Source organism: Oncorhynchus mykiss, chromosome 17 (assembly GCF_057628025.1).
Source record: "Oncorhynchus mykiss isolate SJ-2025 chromosome 17, ASM5762802v1, whole genome shotgun sequence".
Taxonomy (NCBI): Eukaryota; Metazoa; Chordata; class Actinopteri; order Salmoniformes; family Salmonidae; genus Oncorhynchus; species Oncorhynchus mykiss.
The window spans coordinates 51,028,905-51,055,786 of record NC_143038.1 but is presented as its reverse complement, the minus strand read 5'-3'; the positions used below and the strand labels follow the sequence as shown (position 1 = coordinate 51,055,786).

Genomic DNA, 26,882 nt, shown 5'->3' with positions numbered 1-26,882 from the left:
GGTTTACAAAACCGAAAGTAAAACACAAAAATGATTGTGACTAGTGGAATGTTGTTCCACTTCAATGGCTGTGCAAAGTTGCTGGATATTTGTGGGAACTAGTACACACTGTCGTACACATGAGTATGCATGCTATGGATGAACTGGGACATTTTCAGCTTCCAGGAATTGTGTACAGATCCTTGCGACATGGAGCTATGCATTATCATGGTGAAACATGAGGTGATGGTGGCGGATGAATGGCACGACAATTCCTCAGAATTTCGTTACGGTATCTCTGTGCATTCAAATTGCCACTGATAAAATACAATTGTGTTCATTGTCCGTAGCTTAGGCCTGCCCATACCATAATCCCAATGCCACCACAGGGCACTCTGTTCACAACGTTGACATCAGCAAACCGCTCACCCACACATCACCATACACATGGTCTGCGGTTGTGAGACAGGTTAGACGTAATGCCAAATTCTCTAAAATGACATTGGAGGTGGCTTATGGTAGAGAAATTAACATTACATGATCTAGCAACAGTTCTGGTGGACATTCCTGCAGTCAGCATGCCAATTGCACTCTCCCTCAAAACTTGAAATATCTGTAGCAAAACTGTACAGTTTAGAGCGGTCTTTTATTGTCACCAACACAAGGTGCACCTGTGTAATTATCATGCTGTTTAATCAGCTTCTTGATATGCCAAACCTGTCAGGTGGATGTATTTTCTTGGCAAAGGAAAAATGCTCACTAACAGGGATGCAAACAAATTTGTGCACAAAATTTGACACAAACACAATTTCTGTGCGAATGGAACATTTCTGGGATCTTTTATTTCAGCCCACTGAAACATGGGACCAACACTTTACATGTTGCATTTATATTTATTTTTTGTTTAGTTACCAAACACTTGAGTTTCTATCTAAAGAAGTTTCAAACCCATCTCCCACTGATATAAACACACATAACAAATCCCCCAAAATGGCATATCTGAGGTGTGGGGTGGATTAAATGGTGGTAACAACCATTTAGTGTTGTTATCCTGTCCGTATGAACCAGCTGGACCACATCATACGCTATTTCTTACAATACGGGCTATTCAGCCTTCTCTCCCCTGCTGGTCCTTCATGAAAGCAGAAATGGAGGTCTCAGCATGATAACCATGGTAAACGGCCTTTAAAAACAACAAAGAGCCCAAATCGCTGACAACACCAATCTCCCTATCCCTCTAAAATGGCAAAGTGCAAATTGCGATTTCCAAAACCCTTTGATGGCAAATGTTAAGTTAAGTTTAAGCAACGGCATCATGTCTCCCTCTGCCTTGCCCACTGTAAGTGGTCTTCTGAAAGCTCCATCTTCTAGCTTGATATTAATTACTGATCTACTGTAAATTAGTGTAACATTTCTAACATTTCTATATACTGTGAACTCTGCTGCATACACACACACACACACACACACACACACACACACACACACACACACACACACACACACACTTCCGTTTTGGTGTGTGGCATTCATTCTTAGAACAAGTCCCTCTTTCCTCTTTCCAATGTTTCCAAAGGAACTCACTTTGTTGTATTTATGAACAGGCTACAGCTAAGACTCTGCTGGCATTGAAATCTCTTCCCCCTCTAATGCAAATGTCACAATCAATCCCTGATCCACTCCTAATCGCTAAGTAATCACTTTCATCTTTGATCATTCTGTGATACCAAAATGGATTTAGAAAATCTGCTGTGGTTTTACTTTGGAGATTGTCAATGTCCAAGCCCTCTAAAAGTTAGCAGAGCTTTATGTTTCTGTGGAGAAGAGTGTCATGCCTTCCTTCAGCATCATTAGATAACAAAAGCTACTAAGGAATGGAATACAACAGTTGGTCTGTCGTCTGCACCACTCTAATTCATGGGAATGCTGCATTGCATCATGGGAGAAATTATATCAATTGTAAATATTGAAATGGGGAGTAGTGTAAGGATACAAGGGAACCTTGGAAACAGGTAAAGTATGTTTCAATGAGTCTTCAAATTAGGATAATGCTCATTGAGGTATTACATAATGAATTAGATATAGTAAGTGTACTTGTAAAATGTTGGTGACCCTAGATGATGTCAGATACTTGGGGGATCTAAAGGAAATTAATGTGAGGAGATGTTACTTATTCACTGATAAAAGTGTGACAATACCATGCTTTCACTCCAATTACATTTCAAACAAACAGAGGTAATGTCTTCTCTGTCTTTAAAGCATTGTGAGTAAAACATGGCACATCTTGCAGTTTTCTGACAGCAGAGTGTGTAATTATAATGCAATGTAGAACCGATGGCTTATTTGCCATGGTGACATCCTCAAAAGGGAAGGTTGTGATGCAGTGATCCATATCACCTTATCGCCACTCTCCCCTTGGGGCCCGATTCACCACAGAGCCAGACACTGATTGAGATGATGACAGAGGCCTTTGTCAGGAACAGGCTGTCAACTCTATTATTGTTTCAGTACGTTTGCTATTTTCATGTAAAGTATACTGAAAGCCGGGAACATGTTAAAATAGTTATTTTTGTTGAAATACCATCAATTCCATGGTCTCAGACCAAAAGCATGACTGCATCACTGCAGAAATAAGATGACAAATGTATTCCTATTATGCAACACCCAGGGATAACACTCAATAGCAAAGGCACTGATTGGACATCAGCACTGTTTCATACATTCCCTTATACCATGGTCCTATTTCAATTGTGCATGCTCATATAATTACCAGGAAAATATTACAACAGACCTGACAGCAGGTATCCTAGCGACTTGAGCATTGGGCCAGTAACCAAAAGATTGCTGGTTTGAATACCCAAGGTGAAAGAAACTGTCAATGGGCCTTGAGCAAGGCACTTAAGCCTAATTTGCTCCAGGGTTGCTGTAATACTATGGCTGACCCTGTAAAACAACACATTTCACTGCACCTATCCGGAGTGTACTGTAATACTAAAACTCCCCATGGATGTCTAAAATGTCCTTTTCTTTTGGAAACATAGATCATGTATCCTTGCTGCACTGCCTTTCTAACTAGACCAAACTGTATTTTCCAGAAAATATGAACCCTTTACACATGTGGAAATTGGCCTATATGACATCCTTGTGTTCAGTATTTATGTATATATTTTTTTACGGATAGGGACAAATTAAAATGTTTCTAACAGAATAACTATTAAAAGCAAATGAATGACCACTGTAGCAATTGAAAGAGAACACTGGGGATTATGGGGAAAGTATCAGACCAAAAGTTAGGACACAACAGTTCACCTGACACAAGACTGAATCCAAACATTACAGTGTTGATTTTATGTGCATTTTACATTTACTATACTTTTCGCAGCATTTGTCAATAACGAAATTTGAAAATACTCTGGTCACATGATAACAATATTCATTGAAAATTTGGAGTAGGTGCCAGATTTTAAAAATTATTATAAGGGTTTGAGTGAGAGGTCTAACTGTTGTTTCCAAGTGGCCACACACTGTGTACAGTTCCTAAGTAATTTCAATGCACTTTTATGACTCAAGGAAAGAGCCTTTAAATATAAGGTGTTTATTGAGCTCTCCTAGCTTTGCCATTGAGGAACTGAAGCAAGCATACTTGTAGTTTTCTTGTAGCCCAATTAGCGGGAGGGATGTGGGCATCTTCATGTTTATAATGGCTGTCAGTCAAAACCCATATAGAGCTGTGAGGCAGAGAACCTGAGCTCTGATGTCATGTATAGCATGTTCCTATATAGCCACTGTGTTCCAATTTAGGTGCTTATCAGTGACACAATCTGCCATTTTCAACCTGTATACGGGATGACAGGGGCTGTGAGTGGAAAGGAATACCAAGGCTAGGCCTCATTAGTAAGTAGTATTATGCCAAGGGGAATCACTATATATGTGTGATCTTCAGTGGATGAAATTAGAGGTGCTTGAGGTCCCAAATATCTGAGTGGACAATGACCCCATTATCAACATAATATAACAACATTGCATCTCTGAAAATGAAAGTCTAATACACAATTGCTAAATTGTCTGTAAATATCTGAAGATGTCAAACAATTACTTGGATCATTGATTGCAAGATTCATCATCAGTGCGCTGTATACGGCTCCAGTGGGCCAACTTCAGACAAAAATGAATCAGTGAACCACCAAAAGAGTCAACATGGATTTCAGCACACATGTTGAGCGAAACTACCAACTGGAACAAATGGCTATTGGTCTTTTCTAAAAGAGTTCTCACCATCCGTCGAATTGATCTGCATGGTTGTGGATAATATCAAAATAAATCGCATTTACAACATTGCTGTACCTGAACAGGACATATTCAAATAGGTACAGTAACGTGTCATTACACTGAATAATCTATATCTGTGTGTGGGAATGGTGCTGCGTTTAGAAAGAAGATACATTTTTAGCTGCTACACATTATTCAGATTCATCAAATTCTTTCAAAGATGTGCCACTTTCAAAAAATCTGTTCAGGTAGTAGATCTGTCCAAGGATCTTGGCTACCAGCACAAGAGCTTCAAAGAAGGGCCAAAGCACCACTTGGTAATAAAATAATATACTGTACACTGAGTATACAAAACATTCACATAGACTGACCAGCTGAATCCAGGTGAAAGCTATGCTCTCTTATTGATGTCACTTGTTAAATCCACTTCAATCAGTGTAGATGGAGACAGGTTAAATAAGGATTTTTAAGCCTTGAGACAACTGAGACATGGATTGTGTACCCTTGTGTCAGAGGGTGAATGGGCAAGACAAAACATGTAAGTGCCTTTGAATGGGGTATGGTAGTAGGTGATGTAGAACTGCTAAACTGCTGGGTTTTTCAAGTTCAACAATTTCCCATGTATTTTGAATGGTGTACCACCCAAAGGACATCCAGCCAACTTGACACAACTGTGGGAAGCATTGGAGTCAACATGGGCCAGCATCCCTTTGGAACACATTCGACACCTTATAAAGTCCATGGCCCGGACGAACTGAGGCTGTTCTGCAATGTTTGGTATACTCAGTGTATATATACACTGTATGTGGACACCTGCTCGTCAAACATCTCATTCCAAAATCATGGACATTAATATGGAGTTGGTCCCCTCTATGTTGCTATAACATCCTCCACTCTTCTGGGAAGGCCTTCCACTAGATGTTGGAACATTGTTGCTGGGACTTCCATTCAGCCACAAGAGCATTAGAAAGGTCGGGCACTGATGTTGGGCGATTTGGCCTGGCTCGCAGTAGGTGTTCCAATTCATCCCAAATGTGTTCGAAGAGGTTGGGTTCAAGGCTCTGTGCAGGTCAGTCAAGTTCTTCCACAACGAACAAACCATTTCTGTGTGGACCTCGCTTTGTGCACGTGGGCATTGTCATTCTGAAACAGGAAAGGGTCTTCCCCAAACTGTTGCCACAAAGTTGGAAGCACAAATCAAATTTACTTGTCACATACACATGGTTAGCAGTTGTCAATGCGAGCGTAGCGAATGCCTGTGCTTCTAGTTCCGACCATGCAGTAATATCTCTAACAAGTAAATGAATGAGCGATGGCCGAAAGGCATAGGCAATGCGCAGTAGATGGTATGGAGTAGACCCAGGGTCTCGAGCTTAATGACGAGATTGGAGGGTACTATGGTGTTAAATGCTGAGCTGTAGTCGATGAACAGCATTCTTACATAGGTATTCCTCTTGTCCAGATGGGTTAGGGCAGTGTGCAGTGTGATTGCGATTGTGTCGTCTGTGGACCTATTAGGGCAGTAAGCAAATTGGAGTGGGTCTAGTGTGTCAGGTGGAGTGGAGGTGATATGGTCCTTGATTAGTCTCTCAAAGCACTTCATGATGACAGAAGTGAGTGCTACGGGGCGATAGTCATTTAGCTCAGTTACCTTCGCTTTCTTGGGAACAGGAAAAACGGTGGCCCTCTTGAAGTGTCACCTTGCCCTGATTAAAAGCAGTGGTTCGCGCTTTCAGTTTTGCGCGAATGCTGCCATCAATCCATGGTTTCTGGTTGGGGAATGTTTTAATAGACGTCACCGATACCCTTGCTAATAAATTCGTTCACCGAATCAGCGTATTCAATGTTATTGTCCGACGCTATGCGGAACATATCCCGATTGTTCGGACCAGCGTAGAACAGACCTGAGCATGGGCGCTTCCTGTTTAAGTTTCTGTCTACAGGCTGGGAGCAACAAAATGGAGTCGTGGTCAGATTTTCCAAAAGGAGGGCAGGGGAGGGCTTTATGTGCGTCACAGAAGAATCGTCTAGAATGTTATTGTATGCCGTAGCGTTAAGATGTCCCTTCACTGGAACTAGCCCGAACCCTGAAAAACAGCCCAAGACCATTATTCCACCTCCACCAAACTTTATAGTTGGCACTATGCATTCGGGCAGGTAGCATTCTTCTGGCATCCACCAAACCCAGATTAGTCTGCCAGATGGTGAAGCATGATTCATCACTCCAGAAAAAGTGTTTCTACTGCTACAGAGTCCAATGGCAGCGACCTTTACACCACTCCAGCTGACGCTTGGCATTGCGCATGGTGATCTTAGGCTTGTGTGTGGCTGCTTGGCCATGGAAACCCATTTCATGAAGCTCCTGACGAACAGTTATTGTGCTGATGTTACTTCCAGAGGCAGTTTGGAACTCGGTAGTGTGTATTGCAACCAAGGACAGACAAATAAAAATTGTGGGGGGAACTCAGCGATCTCGTTCTGTGAGCTTTTGTGGCCTACCACTGAGCCGTTGTTGCTCCTAGACGTTTCCACTTCACAATAACAGCACTTACAGTTGACAGGGCAGCTCTAGCAGGGCAGAAATTTGACAAACTGACTTTTTGGAAAGGTGGTATCCTATGACGGTGCCACGTTGAAAGTCACCGAGCTCTTCAGTAAGGCAATTCTACTGTCAATGTTTGTCTATGGAGATTGCATGGCGGTGTGCTCAATTTTATACACCTGTCAGCAACGGGTGTGGCTGAAACAGCCAAATCCACTATTTTGAAGGGGTGTCCACATACTTTTGTAGTATATGGCCAATATACCACGACTAAGGGCTATTGTTACGCCCGACGTAACACGGAGTGCCTGGATACAGCCCTTAGCCGTGGAATATTGGCCATATACCACAAACCCCAAAGTGCCTTATTGCTATTATACACTGGTTACCAACATAATTAGACCAGTAAAAATAAATGTTTGTCATACCCGTGGTATGCGGTCTGCGTTAAGATTCAAGTTACATTTTTTGCTGCTACACATTATTCAGATTCATCAAATATTGTACAGTATGCTGTAGCATTAAGATGTCCCTTCACTGGAACTAAGAGGTCTGATAATATATATATATAATATATATATATATATATATATATACTGTATATATTTATATATATATTTACATACAATCGAGATACTCCAACAAGCCGAGCCATTTTCACAATGACATAATTACACTTGGGGGTTTAAAGCAGCAGAAAGTTGAGCACACAAACCCCCCACAGGAGTGTGCTGTGTGTACACAAAGAGCTCTTTACTGTGCTCACATATTCCTGTTGCCTGGGCAACCCAGTCCCTGAGTTTTTCCGACTCCGATTTGGAATGTGACGCCTCCCTCATCTCTCCGCAGTCAGGAAACAGGATTACCGTAGAAAGAAAAACACTACTTCTTGGTCAAGTATTATACCAGCCATCCTATCCCTGTTCAAAGGTATGTATCTGGACAAATCCATCTAACTCTGGACTGAATAGCCCAGCCAGCTATAGATTTAGCCCTGGCACAATGCACTCCAATAACCTCCTCCAACTTCTGGTGTTGTAATACTCCCAAGAGAAAAGTAATTTGCATACCCATGATCTTGTGCTTTTTCTGTGTCAACAGCGTTAATGCGATTTGTAGAGAAATGTAGGCCACAAGTTAAGCTTGATGCACACCCAAAGACATTGTAAGTGTGTCCCTTACCAAAATGAAGTTGCTGCTGCAAACTTCCCGCAAGTTTCTGGCACTAAATAGTGTGCCACAAAGTGTTGCCAGATGTTTGTAAATGTTTGCCACTAGCTAGTGGGGATCTGCAGCAAACCTTTAGCAATAATGGCAATACATAATATTGATGCCAAAGATTTGCCACAGATTAAAAAATAATCTTCAGAGAATTGTTTGCCAGAAAAAACCTCTGGCGAACTGTTTAGCAATAGTGGCAATACATATTATTGTTGCCAAACAGTTCGCCAGAGGTTTTTTCTGGCAAACAAATCAAATCAAATCAAATTTTATTTGTCACATACACATGGTTAGCAGATGTTAGCGAGTGTAGCGAAATGCATGTGCTTCTAGTTCCGAAAATGCAGTAATAACCAACGAGTAATCTAGCTAACAATTCCAAAACTACTACCTTATACACACAAGTGTAAAGGGATAAAGAATATGTACATAAAGATATATGAATGAGTGGTGCTACAGAGCGGCATAGGCAAGATGCAGTAGATGGTATCGAGTACAGTATATACATATGAGATGAGTATGTAAACAAAGTGGCGTAGTTTAAAGTGGCTAGTGATACATGTATTACATAAGATGCAGTAGATGATATAGAGTACAGTATATACGTATACATATGAGATAAATAATGTAGGGTGTGTAAACATTATATTAAGTAGCATTGTTTAAAGTGGCTAGTGATATATTTTACATCAATTCCCATTATTAAAGTGGCTGGAGTTGAGTCAGTGTGTTGGCAGCAGCCACTCAATGTTAGTGGTGGCTGTTTAACAGTCTGATGGCCTTGAGAAATAAGCTGTTTTTCAGTCTCTCGGTCCCAGCTTTGATGCACCTGTACTGACCTCGCCTTCTGGATGATAGCGGGGTGAACAGGCAGTGGCTCGGGTGGTTGTTGTCCTTGATGATCTTTATGGCCTTCCTGTGACATCGGGTGGTGTAGGTGTCCTGGAGGGCAGGTAGTTTGCCCCCGGTGATGCGCTGTGCAGACCTCACTACCCTCTGGAGAGCCTTACGGTTGTGGGCGGAGCAGTTGTCGTACCAGGCGGTGATACAGCCCGACAGGATGCTCTCGATTGTGCATCTGTAGAAGTTTGTAAGTGCTTTTGGTGACAAGTCAAATTTCTTCAGCCTCCTGAGGTTGAAGAGGCGCTGCTGTGCCTTCTTCACGATGCTGTCTGTGTTGGTGAACCAATTCAGTTTGTCTGTGATGTGTACGCCGAGGAACTTAAAACTTACTACCCTCTCCACTACTGTTCCATCGATCTGGATAAGGGGGTGTTCCCTCTGCTGTTTCCTGAAGTCCACAATCATCTCCTTAGTTTTGTTGACGTTGAGTGTGAGGTTATTTTCCTGACACCACACTCCGAGGGCCCTCACCTCCTCCCTGTAGGCCGTCTCGTCGTTGTTGGTAATCAAGCCTAGCACTATTGTGTCGTCCGCAAACTTGATGATTGAGTTGGAGGCGTGCGTGGCCACGCAGTCGTGGGTGAACAGGGAGTACAGGAGAGAGCTCAGAACGCACCCTTGTGGGGCCCCAGTGTTGAGGATCAGCGGGGTGGAGATGTTGTTACCTACCCTCACCACCTGGGGGCGGCCCGTCAGGAAGTCCAGTACCAAGTTGCACAGGGCGGGGTCGAGACCCAGGGTCTCGAGCTTGATGATGAGTTTGGAGGGTACTATGGTGTTAAATGCTGAGCTGTAGTCGATGAACAGCATTCTCACATAGGTATTCCTCTTGTCCAGATGGGTTAGGGCAGTGTGCAGTGTGGTTGAGATTGCATCGTCTGTGGACCTATTTGGGCGGTAAGCAAATTGGAGTGGGTCTAGGGTATCAAGTAGGGTGGAGGTGATATGGTCCTTGACTAGTCTCTCAAAGCACTTCATGATGACGGAAGTGAGTGCTACGGGGCGGTAGTCGTTTAGCTCAGTTACCTTAGCTTTCTTGGGAACAGGAGCAATGGTGGCCCTCTTGAAGCATGTGGGAACAGCAGACTGGGATAGGGATTGATTGAATATGTCCGTAAACACACCAGCCAGCTGGTCTGCGCATGCTCTGAGGGCGCGGCTGGGGATGCCGTCTGGGCCTGCAGCCTTGCGAGGGTTAAGACGTTTAAATGTATTACTCACCTTGGCTGCAGTGAAGGAGAGTCTGTATGTTTTGGTTGCGGGCCGTGTCAGTGGCACTGTATTGTCCTCAAAGCGGGCAAAAAAGTTATTTAGTCTGCCTGGGAGCAAGGCATCCTGGTCCGTAAGACTGGGCTGGTTTTCTTTTTGTAATCCGTGATTGACTGTAGACCCTGCCACCTCTTGTGTCTGAGCCGTTGAATTACGATTCTACTTTGTCTCTATACTGACGCTTAGCTTGTTTTATTTGCCTTGCGGAGGGAATAGCTACACTGTTTGTATTCGGTCATGTTTCCGGTCACCTTGCCCTGATTAAAAGCAGTGGTTCGTGCTTTCAGTTTCACGCGAATGCTGCCATCAATCCACGGTTTCTGGCTTGGGAATGTTTTAATCGTTGCTATGGGAACGACATCTTCAACGCATGTTCTAATGAACTCGCTTACCGAATCAGCGTATTCGTCAATGTTGTTGTTTGACGCAATACGAAACATATCCCAGTCCACGTGATGGAAGCAGTCTTGGAGCGTGGAATCAGATTGGTCGGACCAGCGTTGAACAGACCTCAGCGTGGGAGCTTCTTGTTTTAGTTTCTGTCTGTAGGCTAGGAGCAACAAAATGGAGTCGTGGTCAGCTTTTCCGAAAGGTAGGCGGGGGAGGGCCTTATATGCATCGCGGAAGTTAGAATAGCAATGATCCAAGGTTTTTCCAGCCCTGGTTGCGCAATCGATATGCTGATTCAATTTAGGGAGTCTTGTTTTCAGATTAGCCTTGTTAAAATCCCCAGCTACAATTAATGCAGCCTCAGGATGTGTGGATTCCAGTTTGCAAAGAGTCAAATAAAGTTTGTTCAGAGCCATCGATGTGTCTGCTTGGGGGGGAATATATATGGCTTCGATTATAATCGAAGAGAATTCCCTTGGTAGATAATGCGGTCGACATTTGATTGTGAGGAATTCTTGTTGTTGTGACCACACCACGTCTCGTTAACCATAAAGCATACGCCCCCGCCCCTCTTCTTACCAGAAAGATGTTTCTGTTGGCGCGATGCGTGGAGAAACCAGCTGGCTGCACCAACTCCGATAGCGTCTCTCGAGTGAGCCATGTTTCCTTGAAGCAAAGAACGTTACAGTCCCTGATGTCCCTCTGGAATGCTACCCTTGCTCGGATTTCATCAACCTTGTTGTCAAGAGACTGGACATTGGCGAGTAGTATGCTAGGGAGTGGCGCGCGATGTGCCCGTCTCCGGAGCCTGACCAGAAGACCGCTTCGTTTGCCTCTTTTACGACGTCGTTGTTTTGGGTCGCAGGCTGGGATCCATTCCGTTGTCCTGGGTGGAAGGCAGAACACAGGATCCGCTCCGGGAAAGTCATATTCTTGGTCGTACTGATGGTGAGTTGACGCTGCTCTTATATTCAGTAGTTCTTCTCGACTGTATGTAATGAAACCTAAGATGATCTGGGGTACCAATGTAAGAAATAACACGTAAAAAAACAAAACTGCATAGTTTCCTAGGAATGCGAAGCGATGCGGCCATCTCTGTCGGCGCCGGAAGTTTTTTCTGGCAAACAATTATCTGAAGATTATTTTTAAATCTGTGGCAAACCTGTGGCAACAATATGCATTGTCACTAGAAGCAAACAGTAAAAACAAAATTCAGTAAAGGATATTAGAATAAGATGAGTGCAGGGGGAGTCTGTGTGGGCAGCAACTGTCTCATTCTCATCATCATTCCACAATTGATTTTATGTTCCAGCTTAGACTGCAGGAATTACATCACAGTGTGTTACAGATAAAAAATAAACTTTCCCAATTTTAAAGACAAGCTTTTCCTTTAAGGCAGTGGTTCCCAAACTTTTCATAGTTCCGTACCATTTCAAACATTCTACCTCAAGCTGCGTACCCCCTCTATAGAACTAGGGTCAGCGCACTCTCAAATGTTGGTGTTTTTTGCCATCATTGTAAGCCTGCCACACACACACTATACGATACATTTATTAAACATAAGAATGAGTGTTAGTTTTTGTCACAACTGTGGGAAGTGACAAAGAGCTCTTATAGGACCAGGGTACAAATAATAATATAATAATAATCAATAATTTTCCTCTTTATTTAACCATCTTACATATAAAACCTTATTTGCTCATCGAAAATTATGAATAACTCACCACAGGTTAATGAGAAGGGTGTGCCTGAAAGGATGCACATAACTGCAATGTTGGGATGTATTGGAGAGAGTCTCAGTCTTAAATCATTTTCCACCCACAGTATGTGCCTGTATTTAGTGTTCATGCTAGTGAGGGCTGAGAATCCATTATCACATAGGTATGTGGTTGCAAAAGGCATCAGTGTCTTAACAGCAAGACTTGCCAAGGCAGGATACTCTGAGCGCAGCCCAATCCAGAAATCTGGCGGTGGCTTCTGATTAAATTACATTTTCACAGAACCGTTTGTTGCAATTTTGATGAGGCTCTCTCTTGTTCAGATATCGGTAATGGACTGGAGGCAGGGCATGAAAGGGATAATGAATCCAGTTGTTTGTGTCATCTGTTTCGGGAAAGTATCTGCATAATTGCTCACTCAGGTGCTTCGCTATATCACATTTGACAGTGTCCGTAAGCTTACATGCAGCTTACAATGATGGAAAGATCTGTGTGTTGTCCTTGTTAATGCAGACAGAGAAGAGCTTCAACTTCTTAATCATAGCCTCAATTTTGTTCCACACATTGAATATAGTCCTTGATTCAGATCATTCTGGCGAGAAAAACATCACCCAGATAGTCCAGTCGTGTGAGAAACTCGTCATCATGCAAGCGGTCAGACAAGTGAAAATGATGGTTAGTAAAGAAAACTTTAAGCTCGTCTCTCAATTCCAAAAAATGTGTCAATACTTTGCCTCTTGATAACCAGCGCACGGTATGTTGTAAAAGCGTTACATGGTCGCTGCCCATATCATTGCGTAGTGCAGAAAATACACGAGATTTCAGGGGCCTTGCTTTAACAAAGTTAGCCATTTTCACTTTAGTGTCCAAAACATCTTTCAAGCTATCAGGCATTCCCTTGGCAGCAAGAGCCTCTCGTGGATGCTGCAGTATACAGTGGTTGCTCCACTAAAATATTTGTTATTATGCTGAGGGACATAGAGGTAATTTGTGGTTTAGTACGGTACCCTGCGTCACCACTTCATTGCTCCAGACCAGCGCAAGGGGGAGTTAGAGCACTGATTATGCTTTTGGGTCCTACTGTGTCTCTAACTGACAATGAATGGGCAACATAAACCTAAATAGACATTAATAATTGTGCACGACTTCAGTATTACTTACTAAAACTGTTGTTACACTAAGGTTTTTATTATTTTATTTTATTAGGATTATTTTGCTCTTACTGTATGTAGTACTGTAGCCCACTCCAGACCGGTCACGTGGCTACATACGGATCGTTAGTGGAATTCCCGCAAGAGAGTAATGGTTAATTATTTGACTAGGCTACCTGTATTTGACATTGCGTTGTTATTTCGCTGAACACTAGATGATTTAATTTGATTTTTGGCAGTGAAATGAGGCTACTCAGGAAGAAAAAAACCTCAACCAAATGTTTAGCCCTGCTATAAAATATAAATGGACTATTTGAAAATGTGAAGGAAAAAAAATGAAATTTTTTATGAAAAAAAAAAAATACGTTTTTCACATTTTTATTTGGCTTACCCCGACGCCATTGCGTGAACCCCAGTTTGGGAATACCTGCTCTAAGGAAACCAAACTGCAGGACTGAAACAATGTATTTTAATAATATATATTTTCAGGAAACTTCTCCGCTACATGCATGTTTCCATTTTTGAAAGACGTACAAGCAGTTAGCTAACATTTACCAACAAAAGGTTGGAAAGTCATAAGAGGGAATGTTTTTGAGGGGGAGGTACTGTATTGTTCCTATATCACATTTGAAAATGAGTTCATAGATAATGGTGGCTTTGTATTCCTTTGTTTACTTATTTGGTAGTTATAGGTTCATTGCTCATGCTCATAACACTGTATTTAGTAGAGTTAAATATTATTCCTACCAAGGTTCTTCTCATATATCCTACAAATTTATGCTAGGCTACCTCTCACAAATAAATGAGCTCTCATTGTCTAATAGTCCCAAGTGGGAGACTGTAATGCATTACACAGAACAAAAGCAAAATCAGTGAAAAGGAAAATGGATTCCACAGCAAATAAGCCTAGTTGACAAATAAGTGCTACTCCCATTACAGTTTACTGATAAAGTGATAGCAAACATCAAAGCCTTGCAGTAATGAAAATCTGAGATAGGCTATTATTGAAAGTAAGCCTACCTCTATTTTGAAGTGCAGCACTTACTGTACATCTCCCCTTTAAATCCCCTCTCTCTCTATGCAATCTCCACTTGTCAATCAACAATCATTTCTGCATGAGAGCCCATGTGATCTATTCAAGTGGAAGAATATCATGTGTCTAACCAAATGCTCACATCAATACTCTACAATTCAACTTAATCAAGAGGCTCATATGAATTATATAAATTCCAGCAAATTCTCAATGGCTAATGACACATTCAGATCATTAACTTGAACTTAAACATCACAGGTGTCTTGCAATATCAATAATCAGACTGTTGAAAGCAAAAAAAACTAAATATATATATATATATATATATATATATATATATATCTATATCTCCATGATAACACTATTAGTTCCATCCTTTCTTAACAGTATCTTCGATCTCTTCTATGAGGTGAGAATAGAGCTCAAACTGACAAAGAGCAGGATGAAGACAGCTGGTCCTGAGGAATTATAATGAAAGAGGCTGAGGTTAACCTGCCCGAACCATGTGGACCCTATGTGTGAGATAGCATTAATTCAAACGGATGAGCTTAGCGACAGGTCTGTGGTAAATTGCCCATGTTTAGGGCACTGGGCTCTGCTGACTATGTTGGCCAGAGAGATGATCCCATAAGAGTGCTGTCAAGGTGGGAGGAGGGATGTAGTAATGAGAGAGGGGAATCGGGGAGAGAGAGGGAGGTTAAACTAGGGAGAATTAAGCGTAATGCAGAATGGCACTCAACAGGCAGCCAAGCGGAAACCCTGCGCTGTCACCATCAACACTGCTGAGGTCCCCGTAGGGAGAGAGCCATGGGTATCTCTTCATTATAGTGACATAATCAGAACAAGCACAGCATGAGGTGAGCTGCCACACGTCTCAGTGAGGATAAGTCTCCACAGGCCTCCCCAGCCAGCATCTTATCCCTCCATGTCCCTACTGCACATGTTCAGAATGGTTTCAGAACTGATAGAGATTCTCTCCTCCACTCTATTTGTAACCCCATCATGAAATGCTATTACAATGTTGAGGACAGTTTGATGGTATTACATATCCACAGTGCCTAATCCATGGTCTGCCAGAACCCACTGCAAAATAAAAGCATTCATGTGGCCCTCAGTGGAATATCACATACACTTGAGATGCTTTTATGTGTTTGCTTATGGAGCATAGTGGTCTGATCTGACTAATACATTTAAACATCCAATAGATGGAAAAAACACTCATGGTGAGTAAGCCCTCTCTAGTATTATAGTCCATCTGGGGTTTTTTCCTACAGTATTTTCCTCTTCACTGCTCTAGCTCACCATGACCAATATAAATGTTGAATCCGAGATTCTTCCGATCCTACTTTTGATAATTTTTTTATAATGAGTCTTTTTGCATTATTGGTATTGGTGAAACAAGAATGAAAATGATCACAAAACCACATTTCAATCTTGGATGTTGGAGTAGTCTTTATCTTCCAATATTTACCCCCAAATTACTTTAGGCCCAAATGGGTTTCTTCCCGATGAACTGATCTTTGTGTAATTCAGGGGATTACATCTCCTCTCACAGATAAGTCCCTAACATAAACACAGTGTTGACATACAGTAAGATGGAAATCTGCTGTAACTTCCAGGGAGATATTAGGCACTGCGCTGATCTGGATAGCTTCTTCGTAAGGTGCAAGTAAACAATAATACATTCCCGAACTATGAAAAGAGGCATGTAGAAAATTGTACTTACAAGAGGCATCTTGGACCTACATCAGTTTATCCAGGTTGTCTGACTGTGATTTGTATGATTATCTTTGTTATCAGGGCTATGTCAAATGCCACACATAGAGATTGTTCAAAATGTAAAACGAACAAGTTTTGAATAGTAGTTTGAGCTTTTTTAGGTGACTATGTTTGACATCTTTCTATATTTTCCGATATGCTGCCCACTAAGTCTCTACTAGGCCAGCTTGAAAGCCTCTCAATAGCATTCTTAATTATCTTGAGGGACTACGCTAGGCCTTAGCCATACTAAGGATATGCAAGATTTCAAGGAGCAGTCTGGCGCTGGTGTGCATTACAGAATCCTCAAACAGAATCTGTTAAGATAAGGGCAACCTGGTAATGAATGAGTGGCTAGCTGAGATCTTTAGTTCATTCAGCTTCTGTTTCGTTGGCCAGACTTCGATTAGATATGATGATTCCCCAGGTGGGTATCAACCCCACTTCCATTTGAATGTGGGGGAGAAATGAGAAGTCGACAGTTTAGTTAAATAAAAGGCAGAGATTAAAGAGACTTTGGCAGCTGAGTGTGGATAATTGATTTATAATTTATTCGCGGTTGCATCGAGCAGTGGGCACAAGAGAGATAAGGCTGGTTTCTCTCTACAACCTCTGCATTTTCCTCACTATCCAATACTTGATGTGGACAGCCTTGCTCTCTATGGAGTTTGTTTTATACTACAGCAGCATACCATAACAGTCTAGTTCCTGCCTGGCAAAAATGATAGTGAGGACTCCATAAAAAATTATCTATTGTTGAATTCTATTAAATGTCCTCTTCCAAATCCATTCCCCCAAAGGGCAGACATGTTCACGGTGTAAAAGGCATTGCTATGATCAAGAGACAGTGAATTACTTCAAATACTTCATATCTGCACCAATATTAAACATTATTGTAGGCTAGTCCTTGAGAGCACGAAGCTTACAAGCCCAACAAGGTAAGGACTCCATATAAACTAAACTGGCTCATGTTCTACTCACATATCAGTCAGGATACTGTCTATGACTGCAGCATTCCACAGAATAAAGAAAGAATATTTCATCATGCATACTTGTATAACCCTTAACAGCGATTAATTGGGGAGTTTAGGGTAAATTAAATAATCAGGCCGTGAGCTGACAGCTGTTGCTTCATTGATATCCATCCAAGTGCTTCTATGTGACCTCTTTTGAACACCATTGTTTCAGTAGACAAAACCCAGCCTCTGATCTATAATCATCTGCCTATTAACGTCACATTAGTTTCCATTTTATGCAAAATATCTGGGCATAGTTTTGGTACACATTATCCACAAAGCAACAGCAACATTATAGACCCGAGCATTAGAGCTTGAGGGGCTGAGACAAAGACATTCTTTCTCTGACATACTGTACTTAATTATCTTGAACATTTATGCAGTTTAGTCCACCAACTGGGGCTGTGATAACTGCAGAGTGACCAGCTGTGAACCATTAAGACATGGCAATAACTAGCTAGCAGATTGTAATGGGCTTATGTGATGCTCCATTAGCCGTTACAGGTTAGGTACTGTTTGGAATACTGTAGGTACTGTCAACCAACCTTAACTTGGCGATACTTCCGCAATTTACAACTTTGAAGACAACCAATGTCTTCTAAACGTCCATGTCTAGTTTCAGGGGTTCGTTTGAATTTAGAAAATGCTTTGTTAATAAACATGAAGTTGTTATTAAACATGAAGCTTCACCTGGAATGCTTTTCCAACAGTCTTGAAGGAGTTCCCACATATAATGAGCACTTGTTGGCTGCTTTTCCTTCACTCTGTGGTCCAACTCGACCCAAACCATCTCAATTTGTTTGAGGTTGGGTGATTGTGGAGGCAAGGTCATCTGATGCAGCACTCCATCACTCTCCTTCTTGGTCAAATAGCCCTTACACAGCCTGGAGATGTGTTGGGTCATTGTCCACTGAAAAACAAATTATTGTCCCACTCAGCGCAAACCAGATGGGATGGCGTATAGCTGCAGAATGCTGTGGTAGTTATGTTGCTAAGTTTGCTTTGAATTCTAAATAAATCACTGACAGTGTCACCAGCAAAGCACCCCCACACCATCACACCTCCTCCTCCATGCTCACGGTGGGAACCACAAATGCGGAGATCATCCATTCACCTATTCTGCATCTCACAAAGACACAGGGTTTGGAAACAAAAATAAAACATTTGGACTCATCAGACCAAAGGACAGATTTCCACAGGTCTAAGCTTGTGCTTTGCTTGTGTTTCTTGGCCCAAGCAAGTCTCTTCTTATTATTGGTGTCCTTTAGCAGTGGTTTCTTTGCAGTAATTCAACCATAAAGGCCTGATTCATGCAGTCTTGAGTGTTGAGATGTGTATGTTACTTGAAATCTGTGAAGCATTTATTTGGACTGCAATTTCTGAGTCTGGTAACTCTAATAAACGTATCATCTGTAGCAGAGGTAACTTTGGGTCTTCATGAGAGCCAGTTTCATCATAGCGCTTGATGTTTTTTTACGACTGCACTTAAAAAAACTTTGAAAGTTCTTGAAATTGTCCGTATGAACTGACATTCATGTTTCTCTTTCCTTATTTGAGCTGTTCTTGCCATAATATGGACTTGGTCTTTTACCAAATAGGGCTATCTTCTGTATACCAACCCTACCTTGTCACAACACAACTGATTGACTCAAAAGCATTAAGAAGGAATGATATTCCACAATTTATCTTTTAACAAGGCACAACTGTTAATTGAAATGCATTCCAGGTGACTACTTCATGAAGCTGGTTGAGAGAATGCCATGAGTGTGCAAAGCTGTCATCAAGGCAATGGGTGGTTACTTTGAAGAATATAAAGTATATTTTGATTTGTTTGACACTTTTTTGGTTACTACAATATTCCATATGTTTTATTTCATATTTCATTTTGATGTCTTCCCTCTTATTCTACAATGTAAACTTTTGACTGGTACTGTACATCTTATAAAATGTATAAATACAGTGCATTCGGAAAGTATTCAGACCCCTTCACTTTTTCTACATTTTGTTATGTAACAGCCTTATTCTAAAATTGTTCAAATTGTTTGTTTCTCATCAATCTACACACAATATCCAATAATGACAGAGCAAAAACAGGTTTTTAGAAATTATTGCAAAAAAACAAACTGAAATGTCACATAGCATATTCAGACCCTTTACTCAGTACTTTTAAGCACCTTTGGCAGCAATTACAGCCTCGAGCCTTCTTGGGTTTGACGCTATGAGCTTGGCACACCTGGATTTGGGGAGTTTCTCCCATTCTTCTCTGCAGATCCTTTCAAGCACTGTCAGTTTGGTTGGGGAGGGTCACTGCAGAACTATTTTCAGATCTCTTCAGAGCTGTTCGATCGGGTTCAAGTCCGGGTTCTGGCTGGGCCACTCAAGGATATTCAGAGACTTGTCCCGAAGCAACTCTTGCATAGTCTTGGCTGTGTGCTTAGGGTCGTTGTCCTGTTGGAAGGAGAACCTTCGCCCCAGTCTGAGGTGCAGAGCGCTCTGGAGCAGTTTTCATCAAGGACCTCTCTGTACTTTGCTTCGATCATGTTTCCCTCGATCCTGACTAGTCTCCCAGTCCCTACCGCTGAAAATCATACCCACTCCATGATATTGTAACACAAAACCATACTTCACCGTAGGGATGGTATTGGCCAGGTGATTTGCGGTGCCTGGTTGCCTCGAAACGTGACACTTGGCCTTCAGGCAAAAGAGTTCAACCTTGGTTTCATCAGACAAGAGAATCTGGTTCATCATGGTCTGAGAGTCCTTTAGGTAGCTTTTGGCAAACTCCAAGCGGGCTGACATGTGCCTTTTACTGAAGAGTGGCTTCCATCTGGTCACTCTACCATAAAGGCCTGATTGATGGAGTGCTGCATAGATGGTTGTTCTTCTGGAAGGTTCTCCCATCTCCACAGAGGAACTCTGGAGCTCTGTCAGAGTGACCATCGAGTTATTGGTCACCTCCCTGACCAAGCCCCTTCTCCCCCGATTGCTTAGTTTGGCTGGGTGGCCAGCTCTTGGAGGAGTCTTGGTGGTTACAAACTTCTTCCATTTAAGAAGGATGGAGGCCACTGTGTTCTTGGGGACCTTCAATGCTGCAGACATGTTTTGGTACCCTTCCCCAGATGTCTGCCTCGACACAATCCTGTCCTGGACCTCTATGGACAATTCCTTCGACCTCATGGCTTAGGTTTTATTCTGACATGCACTGTCAACTGTGAGATCTTATATAGACAGGTGTGTGCCTTTCCAAATTATGTCCAATCAAGTTGTAGAAACATCTCAAGGATGATCAATGGAAACAGGATGCACCTGAGCCCAATTTCGAGTCTCATTACAAAAGATCTGAATACTAATAAGAAAATAAGGTATTTCAGTTTTTTATTAGCAAACATTTCTAAAGACCTGTTTTCGCTTTGTCATTATGGGTTATTGTGTGTATATTGATAAGGACATGTTTTAATTTAATCAATTTAAAAATAAGGCTGTAACATATAGTAACAAAATGTGGAAAAAGTGAAGTGGTCTGAATAATTTCATAATGCACTGTAATTGACACCAAAAAGTGATTAAGCCACACAGATCAGAGTTGATGGGCCAGTGTACATGGCATATACAGTATGAGCTTGTAGCTTTACTCACCCTGTACCACACAATCTCTCGAAGTCTTCCATCAGTCTTGAAGTTGCACTTCAGGGTCACAGTCTCTCCCACAACAACAGGAGGAAGGGGCTCAATGGTTACTGTCAGATATCCTATAGGGAAGAAGAAAGATATAATGAGTATGGTTAGCAATGTCATATCATGAATACACTGAGTGTATACAACATTAAGAACACGTGCTCTTTCCATGACATAGACTGACCAGGTGAATCCAGTTTAAAAGTAAGATCCCTTATTGATGTCACTTGTTAAATCCACTTCAATTAGTGTAGATGAAGGGGAGGAGACAGCTTAAAGAAGGATTTATTAGCCTTGAGAATATGGAGACGGATTGTGTATGTGTGCCATTCAGAGCATGAATAGAAAAGACAAAAAAATTTAAGTTCCTTTGAATAGGGTATGGTAATAGGTGCCATGCGTACCAGTTTGTGTCAAGAACTGCAACACTGCTGGGTTTTTTACACTCAACAGTTTCCTGTATGTATCAAGAATGGTCCACCACCCAAAGGACATCCAGCCAACTTGACACTGCTGTGGGAAGCATTGGAGTAAACATGGGCCAGCATCCCTGTGGAACGCTTTCGACACCATGTAGAGTCCATGCCCAGACGAATTGAGGCTGTTCTCAGAGAAAAAGGCAGGGAGGCAAATCAATATTAGGAATGTGTTCATAATGTTTGGTATATTCAGTGTATAATAGCAAGTTTGCTATCAACAATTCAAAGTCAGATCAATCTTTGTTCCCTGTTGATGGAACACCAGCAGCGCATGCATATTAATGTGATTGTTTCAAACATGGAAATGTGTAGTTTGACAACAAAAAAAATATTATTATACTTTAGAGCAGGGTTTCCTAACTTCAGTCCTCGAGTACCCCGAACAACACATATTTCTGTTGTAGCCCCAGACAAACTCACCTGATTAAACTCATTGAGGGTTGAATGATTATTTGACAAGTTCAACCAGGTGTGCTTTTCCCAGGCTACAACAAAACATTTTATTGTTGCTGGTACTGGAGGACTGGAGTTCAGAAACACTGATTTAGCAGGGCTGTTTAATTACGGTCCTGGAGGGCTGAAACCATAATGTTTTTTGTTTCTACCTGGTAATTGCACTCACCTGGTGTCCCAGGTCTGAATTATTCCCATATTAGAAGGAGAGGATGATAAACAGAAGTGTTTTGGCGGGGGGGGGGGGGGGGGGGGGCATGATCAGAAATAGCTTATATAAAGTATTGACATGTTTTGTTTTTCATTAATATAGGGAATACATTTTCATTGGCTTCAACACTTTTAAGTGAAATAAATTAGAAAAGGGTCTAAAAGCAGTGTAAGATGTACTATTCATGTATTTTAAATAGATCTGGATTACACCACAGAAATATTCTAATTGAATGCCCAACATGATTAATTCAAAGTTTTCTCAAATTGTTGAGGTCCCAATAGATCAGGCCTCTCCCTGTTTTCGATTCCAACCTCAGTTGTAACTAACCTGATTCAATTTATCAACTAGCTAATTATTAGAATCAGCGCTAGATTAGGATTGAAGCTAAAACCTACAGGACGATATTGCTCCAGGAAGATGGAGAGCCCTGCAATACATACATAGTGACAACCAATTTGAACTAAATAGGATCAACCTGTGCATAGCCCCACATGTTTTGTTTGTTGTTTCAGTGACCCCCACCCACCGCCTCCAATTTACATTATATTATGATAACTAGAGAAGAAACAGCTAATTTGAAACAAATAATGTCACTGAAGGACATAAACCTTGCTCAGCTATACCGTGCTTTGAACATTCTTAGATATACTAGTTTTGTCAGTTGGTTTTGTCAGTATAAAATTATAAGGAAACACAGACTGTTTGACATTAAATTAACTTCCTCTGTCAGGTAGCAACAACTTCCAATACAAGTATGACAATTAGTAAAGAGTAACATATGGCTTCATTCCTTCATACCATGGCTTGTGATTACTCCTAATGATCTGAAATGCTTAAGAAATGCCTAAGAAATGTTGTGATTATCAGTTCAAATTCAACTAAATGTTGTCTTTAATTACTCATTTAACAACTACACATATGTTTTCATGTTGTAGTTGTTCATGAAAGTGTTTGCCAAACTCTTCAGAAAATATTGTAACTTTCTGATGAAAACATGCAAATGTTCAGGAAATGTCTCATTATCCATGACAGAAAATCGAAGACAGAAATCTTGATTTACAGCCCCGAACACGAGACTGTGTAGACCTACACTAGTGGCTGAAGTTGATTACACTCAATGTAAAATTCCTTGCTTTGGGTTTGACACTATTATGGCTGAGTAGCGGGTAGAGGATGGTATCCTAAATCTGTGATGGATGTTTTTTTTTATGTATATGACAAAGTATTCTGGCGCAACTCGCATGGTACACATTGAAGGAATCAGGAGCACATTGAGTTAGGTGTCAGCTAGCCAGACTAGATTCCAACCCTTTGCTTGATTGTAAGTACATCTCACTATAGGGTCGGAGAGGGCTTCTGCTTAGATTAGGGCAAGGCAGAGCAGGAGCAAGTTATGGCTCGGGAAAACATACCTCAATCCAGGAATAGTCCATGGCACTGTCTTCCAAATGTTCCCATTATCCAAAATGTCACATCAAGAAGATTTAAATACTGCTAGTTTTTTCATCCTCATGCTAGGTAGCAGAAGCAACAGCCGCCATTTTGGAATGCACGTCACGTTGAACAACAAAGGATAGTCAGCCAATCAGGATCCTTGTTGTTCAACACTACGTGCTTTCCAAAATGGCTGCTGTAATATTATGCTGTAGTATTGGCCAATCATTGTTATATGAAACGTGCAAAAGCATTGCTTTTAAAGCATGATCACTGTCCATAAAAATGTTTGCCTAGCCATTTCAAGATGTTAATGGTTTATGCCAGGTCAGGGCAGGTCCTTATTGGAGAACTGCTTGGTAAGGTAACATGTTGCTACAGAGGTTTGAGAGTTTCCATTGTTGCTCAGGAGACTTACATTTCCCTCACTAACTTTAAACATCAGCTATCTGAGCGGCTAACCGATCACTGCAGCTGTACATAGTCCATCTGTAAATAGCCCACCCAATCTACCTACCTCATCCCCATATTGTTTTTATTTACTTTTCTGCTCTTTTGCACACCAGTATCACTACTTACACACCATCATCTGCTCATCTATCACTCCAGTGTTAATCTGCTAAATTGTAATTACTTTGCTACTATGGCCTATTTATTTCCTACCTCCTCATTCCATTTGCACATGCTGTATATAGACTTTCATTTTTTTCTATTGTGTTATTGACTGTACTCTTGTTTATTCCATGTGCGAATCTGTGTTGTTGTTTCTGTCACACTGCTTTGCTTTATCTTGGCCAGGTCGCAGTTGTAAATGAGAACTTGTTCTCAAGTAGCTTACCTGGTTAAATAAAGGTGAAATAAAAAAATAAAAACCTTTTAGGGCATTTTTCCTTTTGTGCCCGAGTGAAGTCCTTTTTTAAAAGTATTTTTTATTTTCTTTTTCTCACCATTCTGCATTTGTATGTTTGGAAATAACTTCTCACCTGCACTGTTACCTACATGTTTTGCTCCTGGTCCTCTGACTGTTGCTGCTCAAAGACTACAGTAGTTAACTAGGCTACCGGGTCCTCTATCTTAAACTCACTTACAGTAAGTCACATGTTACTGCAGTCTGTACAGGGATGTGGTAGATTTATTCAGTTTATGAAAATCTCAATCCTTGCCATAAAAGAATATGGCTAGGACAGAGCCAGTCTAGTAATTAATCACAATATGCTACACAAGTGAACTGCAGCAGCATCTGAGTTTGGCAAAAATTAGTTAACCAAAGCATGAGAAAATTCAGCACCGTGGAGAGTCTCCTGTACAGACTTCAGGGACTTGAAAAACTGCTGCTGTAGGTCTGTTCAGCTCCTCTACCATCCCTCCCACTGAGAATAGCTTTTACTCTACCTCCCTCTCTCAGTAACTGAACAATAAGTAATCATGAAGTGATACAATGGATATCAATGCAATTGGTGTGGAACAAACACTAATCTCAGTTTTCAAAAGTCTCTAGTAGTATGTTTGTAATGGAAAGACAACTGCTAAATATACAGTACCATTCAAGGTTTTTTCCTTATTTTTGCTATTTTCTGCATTGTAGAATAATTGTAAAGACATCAACACTATGAAATAACACATATGGAATTATGTAGCAGCAAAAAAGATTTTAGATTCTTCAAAGTATCCCCCCTTTGCCTTGATGACAGCTGGCACACTCTTGGTATTCACTCAACCAGCTTCATGAGGAATGCTTTTCCCACATATGCTGAGCACTTGTTGGCTGCTTTTCCTTCAGTCTGCGTTCCAAATCATCCCAAACCATCTCAATTGGGTTGAGGTCAGGTGATTGTGGAGGCCAGGTCATCTGATGCAGCACTCCATCACTCTCCTTCTTCGTCAAATAGCCCTTACACAGCCTGGAGGTGTGCTGGGTCATTGTCCTGTTGAAAAACAAATGATAGTCACACTAAGTGCAAACCAAATGGGATAGCATATCGCTGAAGAATGCTGAGGTAGCCATGCTAGTTAAGTCTGCCTTGAATTCTAAATAAATCACAGACGGTGGCACCAGCAAAGCACCCCCACACATCACACCTCCTCCTCCATGCTTCACGGTGGGAACCACACATGTGGAGATCATCCGTTCACCTACTCTGTGTCTCACAAAGAGACAGCAGTTGGATCCAAAAATCTCAAATTTCCACAGGACAAATGTCCATTGCTTGTGTTTCTTGGTACAAACAAGTCTCCTCGTCTTATTAGTGTCCTTTAGTAGTAGTTTCTTTGTAGCAATTTGACCATGAAGGCCTAATTCAGGCAGTCTCCTCTGAACAGTTGATGTTGCGATATGTCTGTTACTTGAACTCCAGGAAGCATTTACTTGGGCTGCAATCTGAGGTGCAGTTAACTCTGATGACCTTATCCTATGCAGCAGAGGTAACTTTGGGTCTTCCTTTCCTATGGCGGTCTCCATGACAGCCCGTTTCATCATAACGATTGATGTTTTTTTTATAAAAAAAATATATATATATATATAGATATTTCACCTTTATTTAACCAGGTAGGCCCATTGAGAACAAGTTCTCATTTACAACTGTGACCTGGCCAAGGTAAAGCAAAGCAGTGCGACAAAAAACAACAACACAGATTTGCACATGGAATAAACAAACGTACAGTCAATAGCACAATAGAAAATGTCTATATACAGTGTGTGCAAATGGCGTAAGGAGGTAAGGAAATAAATAGGCCATAGTAGCGAACTAATTACAATTTAGCAAATTAACACAGGAGTGATAGATGTGCAGATGATGATGTGCAAGTACAAATACTGGTGTGCAAAATAGCAAAAAAGTAAATAAAAACAATATGGGGATGAGGTAGTTGATGGGCCATTAATAGATGGGCTGTGTACAGCTGCAGTGATCGGTAAGCTGCTCAGATAGCTGATGCTTAAAGTTAGTGAGGGAGATATAATTCTCCAACTTCAGCGACTTTTGCAATTAGTTCCGGTCATTAGCAGCAGAGAACTGGAAGGAAAGGCGGCCAAACGAGGTGTTGGCTTTGGGGATGACCAGTGAGATATACCCGCTGGAGCGCGTGCTACGGGGGGGGGGGGGGGGGGGGGAGCTTTACCTAGAAAAGTCTTATAGATGTCCTGGAGCCAGTGGGTTTGGCAACAAATATGTAGCGAGGGCCAGCCGACGAGATCATACGGATCACAGTGGTGGGTGGTATATGGGGCTTTGGTGACAAAACGAATGGCCCTGTGATAGACTGCATGCAGTTTGCTGAGTAGAGTGTTGGAGTCTATTTTGTGAATGACATTGCCGAAGTCGAGGATCGGTAGGATAGTCAGTTTTACGAGGGTATGTTTGGCAGCGTGAGTGAAGGAGG

At 41.5% G+C, this 26,882-nt stretch overlaps 1 protein-coding gene across 2 annotated transcripts in view; it reads right to left on the bottom strand.

Annotated features, from left to right (window-relative positions):
- LOC110494440 (immunoglobulin superfamily member 21) overlaps positions 1–26,882 on the bottom strand; it is a 279,170-nt gene that overhangs the window by 142,348 nt on the left and 109,940 nt on the right. For both annotated transcript variants that reach the window (XM_036950494.2, XM_036950495.2), the window contains exon 2: positions 20,886–20,998. In XM_036950494.2, coding sequence (XP_036806389.1) covers positions 20,886–20,998 — 113 coding nt within the window. The remainder of the gene's footprint in view (positions 1–20,885; positions 20,999–26,882) is intronic.